We start from the raw sequence: 27,446 nt of genomic DNA, 5'->3' as shown, positions 1-27,446 counted from the left end.
GTTAAAGTACATATTGGGAGGTTAGCTGTCAGAGCTCATCTTTTTCTATCCATGTGGTTTTCCAGTCAAATTAAAACTATCGATCATAAAAGCCACCTTTTCTCTATTATATTGCTATATAATGACTGTCATAAACAGTGGACTCTGTATATATGGATTTATTTTTGATTCTATACTGTTTCATTAATGAATTTCTAAAATTTATGATGCCAGTATATCACTCTGGCCTAATGGTGGCTTACTAAAAATCTTGATATCTAGTCTCACAGGCTAGCAAAGTAATGCTCAAAATTCTCCAATTCAGGCTTCAACAGTACATGAACTTCCAGGTGTTCAAGCTGGATTTAGAAAGGTAGAGGAACCAGAGATCAAATTGCCAACATCGACAAAGTAAGAGGGTTCCAGAAAAACATCTACTGCTGCTTCACTGACTATGTTAAAGCCTTTGACTGTGTGGATCACAACAAACTGGAAAGCTCTTAAAGAGATGAGAATACCAGACCACCTCACCTGCCTCTTGAGAAACCTATATGCAGGTCAAGAAGCAACGTTAGAACCAGACATGGAACAGACTGGTTGTATTTATTAAGGCTGTATATTGTCACTCTGCTTTTTAACTTATATGGAGAGTATATCATGAAAAATGCTGGGCTGGATGAAGCACAAACTGGAATCAAGATTGCCAGGAGAAATATCAATAACCTCAGACATGCAGAACACCACCCTTATGGCAGAAAGTGAAGAGGAACTAAAGAGCCTCTTGATGAAATTTAAAGAGGAGAGTGAAAAAGTTGGCTTAAAGCTCATTCAGAAAACGAACATCATGGCATCTGGTCCCATCACTTCATGGGAAATAGATGGGGAAACAGTGGAACAGTGTCAGACTTTATTTTTTTGGGCTCCAAAATCACTGCAGATGGTGACTGCAGCCATGAAATTAAAAGACACTTGCTCCTTGAAAGAAAAGCTATGAGAAAGCTAGACAGCATATTAAAAAGCAGAGACATTACTTGGCCAAATAAGGTCCATCTAGTCAAAGCTATGGTTTTCCAGTAGTCATCTATGGATGTGAGAGTTGGACTATAAAGAAAGATGAGCGCCAAAGAACTGATGCTTTTGAACTGTGGTGTTGGAGAAGACTCTTGAGAGTCCCTTGGACTGCAAGGAGATCCAACCAGTCCATCCTAAAGGAAATCAGTCCTGGGTGTTCACTGGAAGGACTGATGCCGAAGCTAAAACTCCAAAACTTTGACAACCTGATGCAAAAACTGACTCAATGGAAAAGACCCTGATGCTGGGAAAGATTGAAAGCGGGAGGAGAAGGGGACGACAGAGCATGAGGTGGTTCAGTGGCATTCCCGAGTCTATGGACATGAGTTTGATAAGCTCTGGGAGTTGGTGATGGACAGGGAGGCCTGGCGTGCTGCATTCGCAGAGTCAGACGAGACTGAGTGACTGAACTGAACTGGAGTGACTGAACTGACCTGAAGCCCTCCACTGGGGCTTTTCCCTCTTTAAGGCTATTCTTAGGCCTATCCATATCCATCTGCCTGAAATCGTGTAGGATTTATTCTAGTATGGATCTGCTTTATCTTGGAATTTATTTGCTGGAAATGTATTTTGCATTCATTTTTGAGAGGTATTTTTGGAGAAACTGAGCTTTTTTCCTTTATAAGTAAATTTGACTCTTACCCCCTTTTTTGCTCCTCCTCACTGTTTTTACAATTTTCTCTAGATTTTAGTAGTTTTGCTATGGGTCTTTGAGTAATTTTCTTTGTGTTTTATCTTGTTGGAGTTCTAACATTTCTCTAACCTATGGTATGATTTTTAAGTTTGTCTTGGAAATTTTCCTGCCATTTTCTAAATATTTTCTTTACTCTTTTCACCTATTTTCTCATTTTCCATTATTTGAATTTCCATAGGTCATATCTTTTTCATTGTGTCCTATTTGTACATCTCATCTCTTTTCTCTCATTAAAATTCTCGATTTTAAATTCAGCCTGAATTTTTTAAAAAATCGATCTATCTTTATATTTGATAATCACCTCTTCTACTCTGCTACTCTTCTATCATATATACCTACTGAGTCATTCATTTCACTTATTTACTTTTTTCAACTCAAGCATTTCTATTTGATCCTTTGTAATAGATTCAGTTTAACTGCTGGAATCTTCTCATCTTCTAATCTACTTCTTGGACATAGTCACCATAGTTATTTTAGAGTCTATGAATGATAGTTCCAATATCTGGATCACATGTGTGTGGGGATGGGTGAGTGTGGGTGTCAGTGTGTGTGTGTATGTGTGTTCAAATTTTTCTCTAGGTCTAGTTCTTTGGGTTGCCTAGGAATGTTTTTACTGAATGCCAGGCATTGTGTATAAAATAATCAGAGTTCCTAGATGATATCTGCATCCAGATAATATTCAATTCTAAAACTCGGACAAATCACCCAAATCTTGTCAGAGACTGAATGGAGTCTGGTACACATTCCTGTTAAGATCCTGCTCCCAAGATATAATGACTCTTTAGATACCCCAACTGGTTAATGTGTTTACCAGAATCTACCATCACTGACAGGTCTTACATTCTAACTTTTGTAACCTTACTTCTATAAGCCAGCTACAAACACTGCTCTGTACGTCAATGACTTTTTTCTTATCACTTAGACTTTTATCCTGCTCAGTTTATAAATTTGGCAAAAGCCTGAAGGGTACACCAAAGTATTGGGGTTTATTTCTTGATGTTTCCGTTTTCAAAACTCTGTTGCTGTTTAATCGCCAAGTGGTATCTGACTCTTTCAACCCCATGCACTATAGCCCACCAGGCTCCTCTGTCCATGGGATTTCCCAGTCAAGAATACTGGAGTGGATTGCCATTTCCTTCTTCAGGGGATCTTCCTGACCCAGGGATTAAACCTGTGTCTTTTGTATCGCAGGCAGATTTTAAGCTCTGAGCAACCTGGGAGGCACATTTTCAGAAATCTTGGCCCCTTAATTCCAGGGGCTTCCCTTGAGGCTCAGTTGGTAAAGAATCTGCCTATAAGCAGGAGAGCTGGGTTTGATGCCTGGGTTGGGAAGATCCTCCGGAGAAGGGAAAGGCTACCCACTCCAGTATTCTGGACTGGAGAATTCCACAGATTGTATAGTCATTGGGGTCGCAAAGAGTCGGACACGACTGAGTGACTTTCACTTTCACTTTCATATCCTCAAACTCCAAAGTTTTGTCTATCTCTAGAAGATTCATAAAATTTCTCATAATTTCTCTGCATCCTAACAGCAACTGTCTATCCAAAGTTTCAGAATTTTTAAAATGCTTCAGTATTACCTAATATATAGGTTCCCCTTTCTGTTTTTGATTCTTGTTTCACCAGAATCTTTTCTTCTTAAGTCTTAGATCTCAAGACAGCACTCTGATATCTTTAAACACACACACACACACACACACACACACACAGTTTTATCTTGTCTTTTAAACTCAGTGACAACACTGGCCTGCTAAAATCTACCATCATAGCCTTACATTTTAGCCTTTACCAAAACCATGCATTTTCAAGGGACGCTCAACCACTCTTTTGATTTTGCCAGTGAGAAATAAAGACATTTAAAATATTTCTGATAATTCAACTTCTAAGCATGACTTTTTAGACATGTTTTCCCTAAATTAACTCTAGGCTATTTTGACACAACTAATAAGTTATTTACTTATTGTTCATTTTGTACATTTCATGAGTTGTATTACAAAAACTTTAAGACTCTAATAAAATTTTAGAAACAAAAAAAATGTATATTTGTGTATTTAGGCATCTGTTCTATTCTTTGCCTACATATTTATTTATTTTCCTTCAAAAAATATAGGAAATGGAGGGAATATGGCCAGTTCTCTACTCTATTCTTTAATTTTTGATTCAAGCAGAAGAATCAAAGTTAATCACATTCCATTTTTTATATAGTGAAAGTCACTCAGTCACGTCCGACTCTTTGTGACCCCATGGACTGCGTAGTCCTGAATTTTCCAGGCTAGAATACTGGAGTGGGTAGCCGCTCCCTTCCCAACCCAGGGACTGAACCCAGGTCTCCTGCATTGCAGGCAGATTCTTTACCAGCTGAGCCACAAGGGAACCCCAAAAATACTGGAGTGGGTAGACTATTCCTTCTCCAGGGGATCTTCCCAACCCAGGAATCAACCCGGGGTCTGCTGTACTGCAGGTGAATTCTTTACCAACTGAGCTATCAGGGAAGCCACTCATCAATTAATGACTGGAAGTAAGATTAAAGCTATTAGAAAACTGGCCATATTTCAATTAGTTCTAAATATGTGTGTGTGCATGTGTGTATATGTATATATACATACAGATAAATTCCCTTATGTTTGATGTATTTATTATCTACAAAATATTGCTATATTTCTTTGCCTTGAATTTTCTAGGTATTTTCTAAATATCTTTCTTTGCCTTTGTACACAGTTGTTTCAGTTATTTTATGCAACATAATGGATCTCCCTGCAAAAAAAAAAAATGTATTTAAATAACAATAACCATTTACTGCCTCTCACAGATTCTGTGGCTCAGATGATAAAAAGTTGGCCTGTAGTGCGGGAGACCTGGGTTCAATCCCTGGGTCAGGAAGATCCCCTGGAGAAGGAAATGGCAACCCATTCCAGTAATCTTGCCTGGAAAATCCCGTGGACAGAGGGGCCTGGCAGGCTACAGTCCATGGGGTCTCAAAGAGTCAGACACAACTGAGGGACTTCACTTACCGATTCTGTGGGCCAGAAATTAGCAAGAAACTTGGCTCCAAGTTGTGTCTTGATGTCTCTCGTGAGGCCGCAATTAGATACAGGATGGATCTGCATTCTTCTGAAAACTTGACTGGGAATGGAGGGTCCACTTCTGAAGTGGCACACTCTCCTAACTTGCAAATCGGTGTTGGTTATTGGTGGAGTTCCTTCTCCACCTGGATCACTGCACATGGCCTGGGTTTGTGCAAAACATGGTAACCGGATTATAGAGGCAAATATATTGAGAAAGAATGAGGGAATGAAGAGAGAGAGAAGAAGATATCTCACTAACTCTAAGCAGAAGCTATATGCTTTTTAGAACCTAGTCTCAGAACACTTAGTCACACTGCATTGCTTTTTTCACATTGTATTCATTAGAAGTGACTCACGAAAGGGCCCATATTCATTGGGAGAGAAATTAAACTCCATGTTTCGAAGGCACAAGTGTCAAGGAACTTAAAAGCACTACAGCATCAGCCTGTGCTTTAGTTAAACTCAAATTGTAATTTATTCAATTATGGAAACTTGAAAGATAAAATTAATCTGGTTTCCACTGTTTCTATGAATACAATTCTACAGAATTAATTTTCTGTAAGATACTGAATATATAACTAAGTTCTTAAAAATATTTTTATATATTTTTCAAAACTCTTAATAATCTTACTGTGTAAATTTCATAACATTTTGATTAGAAAGGACTGCTGCCTACAAGAACTCAGAAAACCAATTATTTCACATCAAAAAATAGAAAAGAAAATGGATAAAATACTGTCTGTTAAACCATATTCTATGTTTGAGGAAATTAAGAATGTTTTTGCATATTATTACAGTGGAAATTTTTAAACAATGAAAAGACAAAAGAATTTATCATTTGAAAAATCATCAAAGTTCAAATATTGAGATCAAATAGTAACACTGGCCTTCCCCAACTTATCAACGAAATATTTGGATGGAGCAGAAAAAAAAGTGTAACATAACAATGGGGAAATAACCTACGCATATCATTCTTTTACCCAAGTAAAGGAAAGATACTCCCCCATCGGTAAGCTGAATAGAGGGACATCCTAATTTTTCCTCATGAAAGAAGGTCTTTTCGCACTCTCCCACTTCCTGAAAGTGACTGAGTGAAAGAAAATCAGGTAAATAGCCAACATCCTTATTATTTAAAGGCCTTTTACAAATTAATAAAATAATTCAGTAGAATGGTCCAATGAAAACAAAGGTGAGAAATAGCTAATGAACATTCCCAAAACATATACAGATGAATAACATATATAAAAATATATGCCACTTAGTCAAAAATATATGTCATTAACAAAAATTGTAAATGGGTGAAATTAACCTTTACCTACTCAAACTCGTAAAGATGAGAAATTAGGTGTTACAAATGTCAAACTCAGGTTTATAGCTTTGGCTGGTCGAAACTTTCTGTGGTTCAGCTATCCTATATGGGAAGATGACCATCATCCCCACTCACAAACTATGATTTGGGGATCAGTATTTAACACTTTGCATTTCACTTTCTTCATCTGTAATTTTTGCATAATAACAGACTATACATGATACAACCGCAGGGATTGTTGGTGTTGGTCAGTCACTCAGTCATGTCCAACTCCTTGCAACCCCAGGGACTGCAGAATGCCAGGCTTCCCTGTCCTTCACCATCTCCCGGAGCTTGCTCAAACTCATGTCCATTGAGACGGTGATGCCATCAACCATCTCATCCTCTGTCATCCCCTTTTCCTCCCATCTTCAATCTTTCCCAGCATCAGGCTCTTTTCTAATGAGTCCACTGTTTACATCAGGTGGCCGAAGTATTGGAGCTTCAGCTTCAACATCCGTCCTTCCAATGAATATTCAGGACTGATCCTTGTAGTCCAAGGGACTATCAAGAGTCTTCTCCAACACCACAGTTCAAAAACATCAATTCTTTGGTGCTCAGCTTTCTTTATGGTCCAACTCTGACATCCATAAATGACTACTGGAAAAAACATAGCTTTGAATATACAGATCTTTGTCAGTAAAGCAACGTCTCTGATTTTTAACATGCTGTCTACTTTGGTCATAACTTTTCTTCCAAGGAGAAAGTGTCTTTTAATTTCAGGGCTGCAATCACCATCTGCAGTGATTTTGGAACCCAAAAAAATGAAGCCTCTCACTGTTTCCCCATCTATTTGCCATGAAGTGATGGGACCAGATGCCATGATCTTAGTTTTTTGAATGTTGTATTTTTGCCAGCTTTTTCACTCTCCTCTTTCACTTTCATCAAGAGGCTCTTTAGTTCCTCTTCACTTTCTGCCATAAGGGTGGTGTAATATGCATACCTGAGGGTACTGATATCTCTTCCGGCTATCCTGATTCCAGCTTGTGCTTCATCCAGCCCGGCATTTCACGTGATATATAAGTTAAACAAGCAGGGTGACAATATACAGCCTTGACATACGCCTTTCCCAATTTGAAACCAGTCTGTTGTCCCTCCTGTCTGGTTCTAACTGTTGTTTCTTGACCTGCATACAGGTTTCTCAGGAGGCAGATAAAGTCATCTGATATTCCCATCTCTTGAAGAATTTTCCACAGTTTGTTGTGATCCACACAGTCAAAGGCTTTAGCATAGTCAATGAAGCAGAAGTAAATGTTTTTCTGGAATTCTCTTGCTTTTTCTATGATTCAACAGATACTGGCAATTTGATATCTGGGTCCTCTGCTCTTTCTAAATCCAGCTGGAACATCTGGAAGTTCACAGTTCATGTACTGTTGAAGCCTTGCTTACAGAATTTTGAACATTACTTTGTTAGCATGTGAAATGAGTGCAAACTGAAAATTAATCGATGGCATCTAACAGTGCATAAAGTCCAGCATATAGCATTATTTCATTATCATTCTCCTCACCATTGTATCATATTTATTGTTATCCTCATGGTCAGTGAACTGTACATCCTTCTATACTGCTGGCAGGAGTGTGACATGGTTCTTCAGTTTTGAAAAATAACATAATAATACGTATAAACTCCCAAGGTCCTGATAGAGATGGACAGAACACTCAATTTAAGGGAAGCGGGGTGATGATGATGATTTATTTCCACCTCTCATTGCGGCAACCCTTCCAACTTGAACTGAGGAGATAACATTTGGGAAAGAATGTAGTTAAGGTTGAAAATAAATGAGGGTGAGTCAGGTTAGTTTGACTTAAATTATATCAGTTGATAACAAACCTAGGTAATAGGAACTGTTCCTTAATGCTTCCTTAATGATTCCTTTACTTTGTCCCATGACTTGGACCAGCTAACCTCAGGCTGAAATGGGAAGTATTCTACTTCAAGTCTTTTTATTACTTGACTAAAATGATTATTTTATATTTTTTGAAAAGATAAAAAAATATGATCTATTCTGTCTGGAAAGCTTTTCATTAGATACCTCATCTCTAGTTTGGTTTCACTTATTATGTAATAATTCATTATGCTCTTAAGACACTAAAGTAAATGTACTATATATATTTATAGACCACAACTTGCTAATAAAATAGGTAATGATTAGGACAAGTTTGGTAGGCTGATTAGATACAGACAGGGTCTTGAGAGTTAAGTAGAACTTCATGATAGAAGGAGTGATGGGCATAAAATGCATCCATTTTTCCCCCAAGACAAGAATTCATGAGCAAACAATGAATAAGATAAGACAGAAAAGATCTGTGAGTATAACTACATCGTCTTTCAGTCATGAGTGCACGGTCTTATGAAGAGGATTCAGGTCAGAATACTGGAGAGGGTAGCCTTTCCCTTCTCCAGGGGATCTTCCTAACTCAGGGATCGAACCCAAGTCTCCCACATTCCATGCAGATTCTTTACCAGCTGGGCCACCAGGGCGCATGCAGAGGATAGACAAAGTCAAGTATGCCTCAGCATGGGGTTGTGCTCATTTGTGTCTGAATCTTTGCGACCCCATGGACTGTAAATTTCCAGGATCCTCTGTTCATGGGATGTTCCAGGCAAGAATACTGGAGTGGGTTGCCATTTCCTTCTCCAGGGGATCTTCCCAACCCAGGAATTGAACCTATGTCTACTGCATTGCAGGTGGATTCCTTACCCACTGAGTCATCGAGGGAAGCCCATAATTACATAAACTGACTTCAATTTAAGATTCATGATTATCTGCTAAGGCCAAGGGGAATGAGGTTGAAAGTTTAAGGTAAATTTGAAGGTGCAGCTAATTTATCATTTTCCATATCTCCTTGGTGAGAAATAAACCACAAAACAAAAATGAACATTTCTCCTGTGTGTTTCTATTAGGCAAAAAACATTAATTTGTTGTTCAGTCACTCAGTCATGTCCTACTCTTTGCAATTCCATGGGCTGCAACATGCCAGGCTTCCCTGTCCTTCACCATCTCTCAGAGCTTGCTCAAACTCATGTCCATTGCGTGGGTGATGCCATCCAACCATCTCATCCTCTGTCATCTCCTTCTTCTGCCTTCAATCTTTCCCAGCATCAGAGTCTTTGCTAATGAGTCAGCTCTTCACAGAGGTGGTTAAAGTATTGAAGCTTCAGCTTCAGCATCAGTCCTTCCAATGAATATTCAGGGTGGATTTCCCTTAGGGTTGACGGATTAGATCTCCTTGCAGTACAAGGGAAATCACAGGAAAAACTAACCAAGCTGATCACATGGATCACAGCCTCATCTAACTCAATGAAACTATGAGCCATGCCTTGTAGGGCCACCCGAGATGGATGGGTCATGGTGGAGAGTTCTGACAAAACGTGGACCACTACAGAAGGGAATGGCAAACCATTTCAGCATTTGTGCCTTGAGAACCCCATGCTGCTGCTGCTGCTGCTGCTGCTGCTGCATCGCTTCAGTCGTGTCTGACTCTGTTGCGACCCCATAGATGGCAGCTCACCAGGCTCCCCTGTCCCTGAGATTCTCTAGGCAAGAGTACTGGAGAGGGGTGCCATTGCCTTCTCCAATGCATGAAAGTGAAAAGTGAAAGTGAAGTCGCTCAGTCGTGTCCGACCCCTAGTGACCCAATGGACTGCAGCCTGCCAGGCTCCTCTGTCCATGGGATTTTCCAGGCAAGAATACTGGAGTGGGGTGCCATTGCCTTCTCCTTGAGAACCCCATGAACGGAATGAAAAGGCAAAAAACGTTAATACCACTCATCTAAATTTTTTGATTAAATCACTGCTGCAAAAAAAGGCTGTAAATGAGAAGCTTCATTAGGTAAAAATACTTTATTTTAAGCCAGAGTTTTCCATTGCTGATTTAATACAAAATCATATAATATTTTTAATATATCATAGATAAATTTTATTGTTAGTATTTCCTTTGGCACTTTTCTAGAATGAGCAAATCTACTATAACCAAATGCATATCAATTTCCTTGATTTTATTTTTTATCAATATGCATCTTTTAATAATCAAATTAAAAGTATGAAGTGGCTATAAAAAAAAAAGGTTAACATGGCAAATGAAAGGAAAGTTTTATCAAAGTATCAGTTTTTCTTTAAGGAAACCTGAATGTAGTATGCACACATCCGTATATATACTCACATACACTTGCACATTTAGAAAACTTACAATATGAAATAAAAAACATGCAAAATGTGGTTCACAAAGGTAAGATACAATCAGAGAAAGGAGAATTTAAATTGAATACTTTGTATATGCTATAGATTAATATAATATTGGATAAGCTTAGAGTGAAATTCCATTTATATACTGAAAAATAAGTTTAAGTAAATAAGTTGTGATTTTGCAAATCTTTATATAATAGTAACATATTACTTAGACAACTCTTACAGCTCTGAAATTGAATACCTTGGTGTATAATCAGAAACAAATATTTACTTTTGTGCATGAACAAATTTAGAACTATATATATCCAAGACATAATTTGAGACTGATCAGAATTTTTAAAAATATCTGTAAGGAGTGAGTTTGATAAATTTAAACTAGAATTGCGATAGAGAAGTAATCAAAGCCTCTTGCTCTTGGGTAGGGTGTAGTCACCATTTGAATAAGTCAAACTGTTCGCATTTGAATAAGTCAAATCTTACAGTTGAGAAAGCATAAATAAAACATACGCTTATATGTTTTATTTTGTACAAAAACCCCATTTAAAAAATCCACTACTTCCTTTAGAGTGCTTTCAAACACTATTCTATTTTTAATACTTTGTAATTTTCTAGTATGTATTTTGTATTAAATGATGGTATAGGAGATAATATTGAACAGAAGTCATGCACCAGTTTCAGTAGAAAATTCGCCCTGAACAGATTCAGACTCAAGTCTTCATATTTTCCCCCTTGAATCCTGCAACCTGAATAGAATGGTCTAAAGCATAGGTGTGCTCACTTTATTCTGTTGGTAAAACTCACTTGGTGAATTCTGCCTGATCAGTCGCTTCAGTCATACTGAACTCTTTGAGGCCCTACGGACTATAAACCACCAGGCTCCTGTCTCCATTAGATTCTCCAGGCAAGAATACTGGAGCAAGTTGCCATGTCCTCCTCCCGGGGAGCTTTCCGCCCCAGGGGTTGAACCCGCGTCTCTTGGGTCTCCTGCACTGGGGGGTGGGTTCTTTACCACCACTGCCACTTTGGAAGCTCTAATGGGCCACAGTGGAACTCAGCTTCATCAACTTGTCACTAAATAATTTTAACGACTTAAAACCGAACTTAGTAACTTAACTTTTCACGACTAGCTACATTTAATTCTCTCCTTTTCTAGACCAGGGCTCTCAACTGAAGGTGATTTTGCCCCCACCTTCCCCTAGTGGACAGTTGGGAAAGACTGGAGACAGATAAGACTGGTAGATATTTTTGGTCGTTTATAATTGAACTTGCTACTAGCATCTATGGATAGAGGGCAGGGATGATGCAATTAACGTGTAGGAAACTCTTTCTTGACCCCCAAAATTATCTGGCTCAAAATCTCAATAGTGCTGAGGTTGAGAAACTGTGTTCTAGACAGACATGTCCAAATTATTTTACATTCTGTGATTTTTTCCATATAGTTTCTTTGTCTCAGTATTTCCTTCTTCCAATTTCTCTGTCAAAATTTAATTATCTCTCAATTCAAACACTTTTTTTTTGCATGAAAAATTCTATTCAATGCAAGTGGCATATTTGATTAGGATCTGTACTGTTAGCAAGACCCTTTCTATAATATAATTCTGACTATGCAATAGTTGACACAAGTAAAACAGTATCCTTAACACATGTAAATTATGAAGCACAGCATAATAACATAAACCTGAAAATCCATTATCCCAACTACAAAATAAATTATTTCTGACTCCTTTATATCTAATTATATACTTTGGCCACCTCATGCAAAGAGTTGACTCATTGGAAAAGACTCTGATGCTGGGAGGGAATGGGGGCAGGAGGAGAAGGGGACGACAGAGGATGAGATGGCTAGATGGCATCACTGCCTCGATGGACATGAGTTTGAGTGAACTCCGGGAGTTGGTGATGGACAGGGAGGCCTGGCGTGCTGCAATTCACGGGGTCGCAGAGCTGGACACGACTGAGCGACTGCACTGAACTGAACTGAATATATAGTTCATATTTCATTCTTCTTCCTTTAGAGTTAATCACTATGCTTAAAATTGTCACATCTTCCCTTTGCTTTGAAAAGCATATTTATATGCCTGCATCTTATTTTGCTTCTTTTTGAATCTTAGAGCAAATGATATCATATTGCATCTAGACTTTTGCAGTTTACTCTTTTTACTCATTGTTGTGTCAAAAATCATCTATATTGCTAGCTATAGCAGTAGTAACTGTACTTCCCTGCCACTTGATTGTCCATTTTAAAAATAAATAAATAACAGTTATATATTTATTCTTTTGACAAACATATTTCCAAGTCCTGTTTTTGCTGTTATGTATGATCCTGTTATGAAGCCATACTTGTGCATGCATACTGGTACAGATGGCCTTTTCATCTCAGGGGACTGGACTGCAAAAGTAGGAAGTCAAGAAACACCTGGAGTAACAGGCAGATTTGGCCTTGGAGTACAGAACAAAGCAGGGCAAAGGCTAATAGAGTTTGGCCAAGAGAATGCACTGGTCATACCAAACACCCTCTTCTAACAACACAAGAGAAGACTCTACACATGGGCATCACCAGATGGTCAACACCGAAATCAGATTGATTATATATATTATTTCCAGCCAAAGATGGAGAAGTTCTATACAGTCAGCAAAAACAAGACCAGGAGCTGACTGTGGCTCAGATCATGATCTCCTTATTGCCAAATTCAGACTTATATTGAAGAAAGTAGGGAAAACCACTAGACCATTCAGGTATGACCTAAATCAAATCCCTAAGGATTATACAGTGGAAGTGACAAATAGATTTAAGGGAATATATTTCATAAACAGTGCCTGATGAACTATGGACGGAGGTTCATGACATTGTATAGGAGACAGGGATCAAGACCATCACCAAGAAAAAGAAATGCAAAAAAGCAAAATGGTTATCTGAGGAGGCCTTACAAATAGCTGTGAAAACAAGAGAAGTGAAAAGCAAAGGAGTAAAGGAAAGATATATCCATTTGAATGCAGAGTTCCAAAGAATAGGCTTTAGCTTTATGTGAACCAAGAACTTCCAGATGTACAAGCTGGGTTTTGAGGAGGCAGAGGAAACAGAGACCAAATTGCCAACATTCATTGGATCGTAATTAAACAAGAAAATTTCAGAAAAAAAAAAAATCTACTTCTGCTTCATTGACTTTGCTAAAGCCTTTGACTGTGTGGATCACAACAAACTGTGGAGAACTGTTAATGTGATGGGAATACCAGACGTCCTCACCTGTCTACTGAGATACGCTGTAAGCAGTCAGGAAGCAACAGAAGTGGACACAGAACAACTGGCTGGTTCCAGATTGGCAAAGGAGTACCACAAGGCTGCATATCGTGACCCTGCTTATTTAACTTATATGCAGAGAACATCATGTGAAATGCCAGGCTGGATGAATCACAAGCTGGAATCAAGACTGCTGGGGAAAATATCAGTATTGCTGGGAAAGGCTGAAGGCAAAAGAGGCAGGGCAGAGGATGGGATGTTTGGATAGTATCACTGACTCAATGACACGCATTTGCACAAACGCTGCGAGAGAGTAATGGCAGAGGAGCCTGGCATCCTGCAGTCCATGGATTCGCAAAGAGTGGGAGTCGCCTTAGAGACTGAACAACAACAAATTCCCTGACTGCCCAGTTACCTTGAGTCTTTTCTGTGTCTTCAAAAATGCAAGACAGATTGATCTAGACAATATTCCCACAGACTATAGCACTTTTAGGTCTCTCGGTAAATCGGTCTGGCAACTATCCCTCCCTGTTCTCAAATATCAAAGTCAAAAACCTGAGAGCATCTGAACATGTTATGTAGTCTCATGTATACAGCTGCAAAATGAGCATAAAAGTTGGGGAGGTGGCAAACAAGTGGCTGAGGACTAGGTTTACCTCTTGGTAAGCCTGAATTTGCACACCAATGACAAAATCTCTCTTATAGAACGTTAAATTTCTCTGGCTTGCATCAGGCATGTCCCTTGACTCAAGCATCTTAAACTTGGCCCATTCAAATAATTTTGGGGATCAGATATAGAATTTGAGCATTCCACATTTAAGGATTATATTTAAGGATGATATTGGTCAGAATTCTTCAGAGAAACACAGTCGATAGGATATACATGGCTATATTACAGTAGTTTGTGAGGTTATTGAGACTAAGAAGTCCGATTATCTACTCTCTGTAACTGAAGAACCAGGGAACCTGAGGGTATAATTCTGTTTGAGTCCAAATGCTCAAGAACCAGGAGTTCTGAAGTATAAAATCAGGAAAAGAAGTACTTTTTATGTGTTTTAGACCAAGAAGGGAGACAGAATTCACTTTTTCTCTTCTGTTTTACACTGCCCCTCAGTGGACTGGATCATGCCTGCCTACATGGGTGAAGGAAGATCTTTACTCAAGTCTACTGAATCAAATGCAAATCTCTTCCAGAAATAACCCACAAACACATCCAGAAATAATATTTTACCAGCTCTCTGGGCGTCCCTTAGCCCAAGCAATTTAACACATAAAAATAACAATCATAATCCAACATCACTGGAGATGGTGACTGCAGCCATGAAATTAAAAGACGCTTACTCCTGGGAAGGAAAGTCATGACCAACCTAGACAGTATATTAAAAAGCAGAGACATTACTTTGTCAACAAAAGTCTGTCTAGTCAAGGCTTTGGTTTTTCTAGTAGTCATGTATGGATGTGAGAGTTGGACTGTAAAGAAGGCTGAGCTCTGAAGAACTGATGCTTTTGAACTGTGGTGTGGAATAAGACTCTTGAGAGTCCCTTGGACTGCAAGAAGATGCAACCAGTCCATCCTAAAGGAGATCAGTCCTGGGTGTTCATTGGAAGGACTGATGCTGAAGCTGAAACTCCAATACTTTTGCCACTTGATATGAAGACCTGACTCATTTGAAAAGTCTCTGATGCTGGGAAAGATTGAGGGCAGGAGGAGAAGGGGACGAGAGAGGATGAGATGGTTGGATGGCATCACCGACTCAATGGACATGAGTTTGAGTGAACTCCAGGAGTTGGTGATGGACAGGGAAGCCTGGCGTGCTGCAATTCATGGGGTCACAAAGAGTCAGACACGACTGAGTGACTGAACGTAACTGAATGATGCAATATATTTAAGGATTTTGATGTCTCAGATGAACTATTTATCATCATCTCTCTCTCCTTAGTTTTTAGATAGACTAGCCCAACAGGTCTGAGCACCTCCTGATTACCTTCTGACTTTACAAAGTCACCTTTATACTAATAAACACAGCCAATGCAAGGCATTCTTTTTGCTAATAGAATAGCTAGTAGAACTGATGGCAAAATAAGCTATGCACCTATATATTTCTCAGTCATAGTTCTATGCATTATTTTAATACATAAAATTTCTGTTTGGAGATTATCAGTTTGGACTCCCACGACTGTGGTTAACTACTATTCTTTGTGGTAAGTTCATGTTTACATTGATTTTACCACTTAAATTTTATACTGTAGCCAAGGAAACCATATGATAATGATGACCAAAATGAATTGAAACATTTTGTTAGAGTTAAATTTTCCACCCCACGTTCAGCCAATGCATACTCTTCAAAACCCATATCACAGTAATGCTTTTCTATTTAGAATTACTATGCAGATATTTTGCTTATCCACTCCATTAAAAAAAAAAAAAGGCCTTCGGTGTGGGGAAAAGGCATTATAGTTACTAAAGGTGAGTGTGGGGGTATATGCCTTTATGTATTTTAATGTAATTATTGCATAATTCATTTAATGAGTATTGGATTGAGTTTTCAAATAGTATCATGACTATAAGTAAATTGATAGGAAAGTGGATAGCAATGAATTAGGGAGTACTGGCAGCCCCAGCCTAAGCCACTGTTTATCTCTTTAGAGACAGAATTCAAATTGCCGTCATTAACTGAGCAATATGCTATGGAGAATGAGCGTGGTCCTTATCAAGAGGCTCTTTCATTTGCATTTTTGCTAAACTTTCAAGTTTCTCTGTTTTCTAGGTGCTTAAGAGCTCTGAATAGGAGAGAAAAGAAAATTTTCAGGTAGGTAAGCCAGGGGACACAGGAAGACTAAAGAAACAAAAAAAAAAAATTATTAATGAAGATGTCAGAATTGTGCCTGTATATTTCTGATTCCAAAAGACAGTCTTAGAGAAAGAAGCTAGAATGTACGGATGCATTTATTCTCCACACATTCATCAGTACCACAACAAAGCGGGAGGTTTTTCCTTTGATAAATGATCAATACTTCACAGGACATTGCCCTAGCCACCCTGCTGTTGCTGGTTAAACGTGTGAATTTCAACTAAGCAGTAAATCTTTATGGTGTTATATCTTGAAGAGTTAACTTCTCCCTTAATCGCCTACAATTCTGAACACTATTATTCTGCAGAATCATTTTCTTTAAGCTCACTCAGTAGGAAAAATATACTTATTGGACCAGTAAAAAAACATCAATATTTTAATCCAAATGAAACACTAAATATTAAACAATTGTTTTGTTTGGGTTTTTAATGATATGCATATGGACAAAATTATTATACTTCTACGGCATAAGTGAAGAGGCAATCAAATGTATTAATACATGTGGCTATTGTTCAGTCAGAAAGACTAGATCTCTTCAAGAAAATTAGAGATACCAAGGGAACATTTAAAGCAAAGATGGGCTCGATAAAGGACAGAAATGGTATGGACCTAACAGAAGCAGAAGATATTAGGAAGAGGTGGCAAGAACACACAAAAGAACTGTACAAAAAAGATCTTCACGACCAAGATAATCATGATAGTATGATCACTCACCTAGAGCCAGACATCCTGGAATGTGAAGTCAGGTGGGCCTTAGGAAGCATCACTACGAACAAAGCTAGTAGAGGTGATGGAATTCCATTTGAGCTCTTTCAAACCCTGAAAGATGATGCTGTGAAAGTGCTGCACTCAATATGCCAGCAAATTTGGAAAACTCAGCACTGGCCACAGGACTGTAAAGGTCAGTTTTCATTCCAATCCCAAAGAAAGGCAATGCCAAAGAATGCTCAAACTACTGCACAATTGCACTTATCTCATATGCTAGTAAAGTAATGCTCACAATTCTCCAAGCCAGGCTTCAGCAATACGTGAACCATGAAAGTCCAGATGTTCAAGCTGGTTTTAGAAAAGGCAGAGGAACCAGAGATCAAATTGCCAACATCCGCTGGATCATGGAAAAAGCAAGAGAGTTCCAGAAAAACATCTATTTCTGCTTTATTGACTGTGCAAAAGCCTTTGACTGTGTGGATCACAATAAACTGTGGAAAATTCTTCAAGAGATCAGAATACCAGACCACCTGACCTGCCTCTTGAGAAACCTATATGCAGGTCAGGAAGCAACCGTTAGACCTGGACATGGAACAACAGACTGGTTCCAAATTGGAAAAGGAGTACGTCAAGGCTGTATATTGTCACCCTGCTTATTTAACTTCTATGCAGAGTACATCATGAGAAACGCTGGGCTGGAAGAGGCATAAGCTGGAATCAAAATTGCTGGTAGAAATATCAATAACCTTAGATATGCAGATGACACCACCCTTATGGCAGAAAGTGAAGAGGAACTAAAAAGCCTCTCGATGAGAGTGAAAGAGAAGAGTAAAAAAGTTGGCTTAAAGCTCAACATTCAGAAAACGAAGATCATGGCCTCTAGTCCCATCACTTCATGGGAAATAGATGGGGAAACAGTGGAAACAGTGTCAGACTTTATTTTGCGGGGCTGCAAAATCACTGCAGATGGTGACTGCAGCCATGAAATTAAAAGACGCTTACTCCTTGGAAGGAAAGTTATGACCAACCTAGATACCATATTGAAAAGCAGAGACATTACTTTGCCAACAAAGTTCCGTTTAGTCAAGGCTATGGTTTTTCCAGTGATCATGTATGGATGTGAGTGTTGGACTGTGAAGAAAGCTGAGTGCTGAAGGATTGATGCTTTTGAACTGTGGTGTTGGATAAGACTCCTGAGAGTCCCTTGGACTGCAAGGAGATACAACCAGTCCATTCTAAAGGAGATCAGTCCTGGGTGTTCTTTGGAAGGTATGATGCTAAAGCTGAAACTCCAGTACTTTGGCCACCTCATGCAAAGTGTTGACTCATTGGAAAAGACTCTGATGCTGGGAGGTATTGGGGGCAGGAGGAAAAGGGGACGACAGAGGATGAGATGACTGGATGGCATCACCAACTCGATAGGCGTGAGTCTGAATGAACTCCGGGAGATGGTGATGGACAGGGAGGCCTGGGGTGCTGCGATTCATAGGGTCTCAAATAGTTGGACACGACTGAGCGACTGATCTGATCTGATTTGCATCAGTGATGCTGTCCCGCCATTTCATCCTCTGATGCCCTCTTCTCCTTTTGCCCTCCATCTTTCCCAGCATCAGGGACTTTTCCTATGAGTCAACAGGTTGCATCATATGACCAAAATACTGGAGCTTCAGCTTCAGCATCAGTTCTTCCAGTGAATGTTCAGGGTTTATCTCCCTAAAGATTAACTAATTTGATCTTCTTACAGTCCAAGAGACTTTCAGGGGCCTTCTCCAGCACCACATTTCAAAGACACCGATTCTCTGGTGTTCTGCCTTCTTTACAGTCCAGCTCTCACGACCGTATGTGACCACTGGGAAGACCATGGCTTCGATTATATAGACCTTTGCTGTCAGCGTAATGTCTCTGCTTTTCAACACACCGTCTAGGTTTGTCATTGTTTTCCTGCCAAGAAACAACCGTCTTCTGATTTCATGGCTGCAGTCGCCACCTGCAGTGATTTTGGAGCTCAAGAAGAGGAAATCGGTTACCACTTCCACCTTTTCCCTTCTATGTGTCAGGCAGCAATGGGGCCAGATGCCATGATCTTACTTTCTTTTTTATTTAACATTTAGTTTAAAGCCAGCTCTTTCACTCTCCTCCCTCACCCTCATCCAGACGCCCTTTAGCTCCTCTTTGCTTTCTGCCATTAGAGTGGTATCATCCATATGTCTGAGGTTGTTGATGTTTCTCCCGCCTGTCTTGATTCCAGCTTGCAAGTAATCCAGCCTGGCATGTCTCATGATGTGTTCAGTGTATAGGTTAAACATACAGGGTGGCAGCAGACAGCCCTGTGGTACTCCTTTCTCCATCTTAAACCAATCAGTTGTTCCAAACAGGGTTCTAATTGCTTCTTGACCCACATACAGGTTTCTCAGGAGATGGGTACGATCGTCTGGTATTCCCATCTCTCTAAGAACTTTCCAAGATATATAGACTGAGTTAAAAGTCGGCAGACTTGATTGTACACGTCCAACTCCTATTTCCTATGTTTTAATTCTTTCCCATATATATATTCCTAGAAAGTCTTCAATCACACAAACCACATAAGCATTCATAATACCAATCAAACTCAACTCAGTGGGAAAATTCTCATTTCCTACGTCACTTGAAATGCCCCTATACCTTTAAAAAAAAAAAAAAAGACAAACAGTTTTAAAAAGTATTGGTTCATGTCTGGAAAAGTTCAGCTAATAGAAGATACATTTGAAGGATCTGTGAGTCTTTCTTGATGATTTTAATATTTTAAGAGAAAATATAGACCATTTAATAGGCATCATTTCCTTATATAGATTTTTTAAATTAAATTTATGAGGCCCTAAAGTCAATACAGCTTCAAAGATATAGACATAAAATGTTTTTAACAACTAGACTCATTATTGGAATAAAATAAAATTTTCTCTTTTCAGAAGTTTAGAAGAATATCTTTTTCCCTGAAAGCAAATGCAGTTTTTCCTGTGTCAGCAAAACTCTACCATTATAAGTGCTACTTTTCTCAATTAGTTAGGATGAAAATATTTTTCCATTATTTAAAACCATTTAAGCAATTGCCTTGAGGAACTGTGAACTACTTCATTAGAATGCCTGTGTGATATTAATAAAAATAAACATTTTATTTTAAATGAATTATGTATCAAACCACTATGGGCCAACTACCATGTTGTAAATATTTTATTATTATATGCTCAGGTATAGAATAAGTTAAACATGCTGAATATAAAGCACTGCTCCTTATAATATTTTCAGCACTGCAATGCAAGATAAAGAATGAAGTCAAGTGTAGAGTGTGTTAGCAGTTTCTTGAGCTAATCATCAGTTAGCCAGGAATATACATCTGTTTGACTCCAAAGTATCTGGCTTTTCATTGCACTATAGTGAATTCTCCCAGCATAACTGCCATTATTCTTCAAACCAGTTCTTAAAAATGAAATCATAATTTTATATTATAGAAAATACACCTATTACAATAATGCAAGAGATCATCTTGTTTAATATTAGGCTTTGCATTTCCTTTTGGAAAATAGGATGTTATTTATTATATTTTCTTTCTTTGAAACTTAATGTTATTTTAACTTTAACCCAATCTAGTTCATTCTATTAATAATGTATTTGAACCCTGCCTGATCTAAAAATGCAAAGATATTACACTAATCCAGCTAGCTAAATCTTCTAATGAACTAACAAATCTTAACTTGATGCCTGGGCTTAGCTCATCAAGGAGGGATTTATAGTTTTACAAATGGATTAGTTGTCATTAAACAATACATACTTGAATTTTAAACATTTTATTGTGGTGAAAAAGAAAAATGTTTGTCTTGATTATAAGGATTATGGAGATGATGATTTATGAATCTTATAAATCTAGAATTTGTAATTCTATGAATATTTTTAAAACACAATTTGAAGTATAAATTGTTTCCTAGAAAGAAACACATGCTTCCTGTATTAAGTAGCCATATTTTTAGCTGTTGAGCTTTTTTTTTCTGCCCAAAGAATTTCATTGACATTAATTATATAATAATAATGACATTAATATTCAATGAATGAGAATTTTTCAACATATATTTTTACCCTAACAAAGAGAATTTCTTTATGTAATTATTAAAATACATTCATGAAAAATATATTCTTTTTTATGCTAATACTTTTTTATTTGATCAGATTTTTAAAAGCCTCATAACAACTTGTTATATTGTTTTGGTAAAATACTTCAAATCTTCTTTTAAAATGATAAAGTATAGAAACAAACATTTTTAACACTCTTGTTTCTATATTTGTGTTGCAGGCACTGTGTTAGGTACTAGAGACCTAAGTTAAAATTGGTTTGTAGATTATAAGAAAGAACATTGAAGTCTAATGAAAATTAGTAAGAATATCCCCACCCCCTAAATATATGCCAGAGAGATTTCTGCAACTATAATTTTTTTCATAGATCTAGACGTAGGAAAGGATTAATAGGGGTATTTAACACAACTTTTTCCAAATGTGTTCCATGGAACTCTATTATAGAAGATAGTAGTAGTTTCACGAAATAAATAAATGCTTCTTGTGGTCAAATAATCATGGTGCAAAATCAATGGTGGAGAAAACTGCTGGTGGCTTAGCATGAATCAAGGGACTGGTGCATGCAAAGTAAAAAGTCTGTTTTGAAGAAAACCTCTTGGGAAGTTTTTTGAGTTGTAGCTGAACTAGCTGAGCTTTTTTATTTTTTCATTATTTTTGCATATCAGAATAATTGCAAGGATTAGAAAACTGATAGATGTGTTGCAATGGAGTTGTAAGAATCTGGTTTCTATAAAACTAAAGATATCATACAAAAACAATAACTTATGTAATTGTATTGGATTGGGAGACCAAGGAAAGAATAAGAGACCAAAAAGAAGCAGACAAATTTTACAGATTAGAAAGGTGATAATAGAAACCACCCCAAATCACTCCCCCCCACACACAGAAAAGATATGGTGGAAGCTACACCACTAATGTCAAACAAGGTTAAGTTTCAAGTGGAAACACTGGAATTAAGTGTTAAAAAACAGTAGAATTTGCTTAATGCATGTCTCATGACTTGAATATTATAGAATCTTCTAAATGACTTTTTATAGAAAACAAAATTCAAGTTAGAGTATTTATACAGTACACTATAAAGGTTTAATCTTTAATCAAAACCACATGAAAAATTACTATTGTGTAAAGACTCATACATATTCTTGTTGTAAAATGCTATAAAAGGCCTCATATTGTTTGGTGATTTTGAAAACAAATTATTTGTTGAGCTTAAGTTTATAAATTAGAAAATTACTTGGGCATTCTAAAAAAATAAAATAAAATAATAAAACTATGCACTTACCATCATGATTAGGATTTCCTAGTGTCCATGGCTCATCTGAGTCAAAATGAGTATCTCCCCCAATTCCTGGTCCAGGGAAATAGGCATGTGCCAAAAACCCTCCCTCTCCATCAAAAGGAGAACTGTCTCCATGAAAACCAGATGCAAAAATGATGGTTATATCCACATCACGTTTGCCATTTTCTAATTCACTGTAGGGAACTTCCTCAAATGTCAGAGGAGTGACATTCTGCCACACGTCAAAGGCACGACGAATAGCTTTACGGGTTTCAGGGTCTCCCACTTTTGGAGTTACGTTCTTTATACTGAAATTTAGAAAAAAAAAAGGATAATCAGTATGATGTTATTATATATAATTTGACCTATTACACATTGACTTTTTAGAAATTTTCATCACTTCAGCTGAGAAAAGAAATTAGAAAATATCTCTTAGTAAGTAGGGAAGAAACTAAGTCTTTCTCTCTATAGCTAGATTTCACTATGCTGGGTCATTAAATTCTCAGCAGTATAGTATTCATCTACCAAGGCTATAAGAGATCTCTTCTGCAGAATGGTTAACACTGGGGTAGTTATATCAATCATCACTTTGTCTCCTGAACAATAATAGAAAAGCGGCTTTGCTAAATGATCAAACAGGTACAGCAGTTTTAAGCTGAAATAAAAAATTTAATTTCTGTACAGTAATAATTTCTTTTAGGGGCACACTATTGTGTACACACATTACTTCCAAACAATGTCTTTATGCTCATATCATGAACAGTGAACACAAAGTTATTTCTGTTTTTAAATAAAAGGTCAGTTAACTAGTTTCTGATGTCGACTGTTCTGTTTTATATTTAATTATTCATAGTCAAAGCCATGTGAGTGAATAGCTCTTTAATACAAATATTTAACAGTTATATGAATTTATTTAAAGAAGTAACTTGGACACTATTACCTTATTTTTCTTGAGGCTAATAACCTATGGGAAAAATTATAAATATTTTTTTTTCTATTTAGCACTAATCAGATATTTATCTTTTATCACTTATTTTACTATTTTCTAAATAGAACATAAACAAATATATATGTATATATTTTAGTATTTTATATTGTGGTAGTGTAAGTTCATATATCTTTGCAAAAATTAAAGAGCAAATTTCACACGGGTTATAAATAAGTTTCAGACCATTTCAACCAATAATTTTACACTGATGAATCCCTGAGTTTCACTAAGGGAATATCTTAATGCATAGGAGAGCATAATATTCAGGTTAATATTATTATTTTATTATTGCATGAAGGCTAAATGATATAAAAATTATGATGTCTCTTTTACAGCTATAACATATACAGGATCTGAAATTTTAAATAGCAAAAATGACTTTGCTATTTTCAACTATTTAGCTGTATGGAAAAATATTCAGGATATAATTTGTGGTGGTAAAATAATACACAGATTGTATTTCAACTATCTGTAACTATGTCAAGATAATTACAAACATTAGGCAGGAAATTAACCATTTACAAAAAAACACTTAATTGAGCATTTACTGTGAGCCAGGTGAGTATTTCACACCTGTCATAGAAACAAAAGATCTGAGATGAATTTAGAGAAAACTCAGAATGGTAGAGCTAGTTTTTAACCCAAATATCTTGACTCAAGAAGCAATTCTATTAAATTCTAATGTAGACTGCACAACTAAAACAAGGTTTACACTATTTTCTAATCCATATTATAGACCAGACTTATAATGACTATTTGATGATAAATATCATCTATTACATACAAGGAAAATAAGGAGGCAAATCAAGTGAAATTATTTATTTTTATTGCAGTATAGTTGGTTTACAATGTTGTATTAGTTTCAAGTGAACAGGAATGTGAATCAGTTATACAGATACATATATATAAGCTTTCTTAGAATCTTTTCCCATATAGCCAGATAGAGAGTATTGAAAAGAGTTCCCTGTGATATACGGTAAGTTATTAGTTACCTATTGTATATATAATAGTAAGTATATCTCAATCCTTATCTCCCAATTTACCCTCCCCCATTTAATCCCTAGGAACCATGTTAGTTTTTTACACCTATGTTTGTACTTCTGTATTGTAAATAAATCCATTTTTACCTTTTCTTTTTTTTTATAGATTTCATACATAAGCAATATCATATGATATTTGTCTTTCTCTGTCTGACTTACTTCACTCAGTACGACAAAGTTTAGGTCCATCCATTTTCCTGCAAATGATATTCTTTTGTTCTTTTTATGGCTAAGTAATATTCCATTGTATATATGTACCCCTTCTTCTTTATACATTTCTCTGTTGATAGAACTGAGGTTGCTTCCATGTTTTGACTATTGTACACAGTGTTACAATGAGTACTGGGGTGCATATATCTTTTTGAATTATGGTTTTTCTCATGGTATATTCCTAGGAATGGGATTGCTGGGTCACATGTTAGTTCTATTTTTACTTTTTTAAGGAACCTCCATATTATCTTCTGATGCTAAATTCTGATGCTGTAAAGAACAATATTGTATAGGAACCTTAAACGTTAGGTCTATGAATCAAGGTAAATTGGAAGTAGTCAAACAGGAAATGGTAAGAGTGAACATCAACATTTTAGGAATCAGTGAACTAAAATGGACTGGAATGGGTGAATTTAATTCAGATGACCATTATATCTACTACTGTGGGCAAGAATCCATTAGAAGAAATGGAATAGCCATCACAGTCAACAAAAGAGTCTGAAATTCAGTACTTGGATGTAATCTCAAAAATGACAGAATGATCTCTATTTGTTTCCAAAGCAAACCATTCGATATTACGGTAATCCAAGTCTATGCCCCAACCAGTAATGCTGAAGAAGCTGAAGTTGAATGGGTCTTTGAAGACCTACAATTCCTTCTAGAACTAACACCCAAAAAAGATGTCCTGTTCAGTACAAGGGACTGGGATGCAAAAGTAGGAATTCAAGAGATACTTGGAATAACAGACAAATTTGGCTTTGGAGTACAAAATGAAGCAGGGGAAAAGCTAATAGAGTTTTGCCAAGAGAATGCACAGGTCACAGCAAACACCCTCTTCCAAGAACACAAGAGAAGACTACACATGGACATCACCAGATGGTCAACACCGAAATCAGATTGATTACATTCTCTGCAGCCAAAGATGGAGAAATTCTATACAGTCAGCAAAAACAAGGCTGGGAGCTGACTGTGGTTCATATCATGAACTCTTTTTTATTTTTTTAAGGAACTTTTTCTTCAATATAAATTTATTTATTTTATGTGGAGATTAATTACTTTACAATATTGTATTGGTTTTGCCATACATCAACCTGAATCCGCCATAGGCATACACCTGTTCCCTGTCCTGAACCCCCCTCCCTCCTCCCTCCCCATACCATCCCTCTGGGTCCTCTCATTGCACCAGCCCCAAGCATCCAGTATCATGCATCGAACCTGGACTGGATATTCGTTTCATATATGATATGGTACATGTTTCAGTGCCATTCTCCCAAATCATCCCACCCTCGCCCTCTCCCACAGAGTCCAAAAGCCTGTTCTATACATCTGTGTATCTTTTGCTGTCTTGCATAGGGGTTATCGTTACCATCTTTCCAAATTCCATATATATGCATTAGTATACTGTATTGGTGTTTTTCTTTCTGGCTTACTTCACTCTGTATAATTGGCTCCAGTTTCATCCACCTCATTAGAACAGATTCAAATGTATTCTTTTTAATGGCTGAGTAATACTCCATTGTGTATATGTACCTCAGCTTTCTTATCCAATCATCTGCTGATGGACATCTAGGTTGCTTCCATGTCCTGGCTATTATAAGCAGTGCTGCAATGAACATTGGGCTACACGTGTCTCTTTCAGTTCTGGTTTCCTCAGTGTGTATGCCCAGCAGTGGGATTACTGGGTCATAAGGAAGTTCTATTTCCAGTTTTTTAAGGAATCTGCACACTGTTCTCCATAGTGGCTGTACTAGTTTGCATTCCCACCAACAGTGTAAGAGGGTTCCGTTTTCTCCACACCCTCTCCAGCATTAATTGCTTGTAGACTTTTGGATCGCAGCCATTCTGACTGGCGTGAAATGGTACCTTATTGTGGTTTTGATATTCATTTCTCTGATAATGAGTGATGTTGAGCAAATTCAGACCTAAATTGAAGAAAGGTGGGGAAACCACTAGACCATTCAGATATGACCTAAATCAAATCCCTTAAGATTATACAGTGGAAGTGACAAACAGATTCAAGGTTTTAGATCTGATAGACAGAGTGCCTGAAGAACTATGGACAGAGGTTCATGACATTATACAGGAGACAGGGATCAAGACCATCCCCAAGAAAAAGAAATGCAAAAAGGCAGATGGTTGTCTGAGGAGGCCTTACAAATAGCTGTGAAAAGAAGAGAAGCTAAAGGCAAAGGAGAAAAGGAAAGATACACCCATCTGAATGCGGAGTTCCAAGATGAGCAAAGAGAGATAAGGAAGCCTTCCTCAGTCATCAATGAAAAGAAATAGCAGAAAACAATAGAATGGGAAAGACTAGAGGTATCTTCAAGAAAATTTGAGATACCAAGGGAAAAATTTCATGCAAAGATGGGCACAATAAAGTACAGAAATGGTATGGACCTAACAGAAGCAGAAGATATTAAGAAGAGGTGGTGAAAATACACAGAAGAACTATACAAAAAAGATCTTCATGGCCCAGATAATCATGATGGTGTGATCACTGACCTAGAGCCAGACATCCTGGAATGCAAAATCAAGAGGGACTTAGAAAGCACCACTACAAACAAAGCTAGTGGAGGTGATGGAATTCCAGTTGAGCTCTTTCAAATCCTGAAGGATGATGCTGTAAAAGTGCTACACTCAGAATGCCAGCAAATTTGGAAAACAGCAGTGGCTACAGGACCAGA

The 27,446-nt window shown here is 37.4% G+C and overlaps 1 protein-coding gene across 1 annotated transcript in view; it reads right to left on the bottom strand.

The window, feature by feature from the left end:
- MMP16 (matrix metallopeptidase 16) overlaps positions 1-27,446 on the bottom strand; it is a 368,502-nt gene that overhangs the window by 123,157 nt on the left and 217,899 nt on the right. The window contains exon 4 of the mRNA XM_068983662.1: positions 22,528-22,832. Within this exon, the coding sequence (XP_068839763.1) occupies positions 22,528-22,832 (305 nt within the window). The remainder of the gene's footprint in view (positions 1-22,527; positions 22,833-27,446) is intronic.

Source organism: Capricornis sumatraensis, chromosome 11, assembly GCF_032405125.1.
Source record: "Capricornis sumatraensis isolate serow.1 chromosome 11, serow.2, whole genome shotgun sequence".
NCBI lineage: Eukaryota > Metazoa > Chordata > Mammalia > Artiodactyla > Bovidae > Capricornis > Capricornis sumatraensis.
The sequence above is the reverse complement of the archived record's forward strand: the minus strand, read 5'-3'. Positions and strand labels throughout refer to the sequence as shown.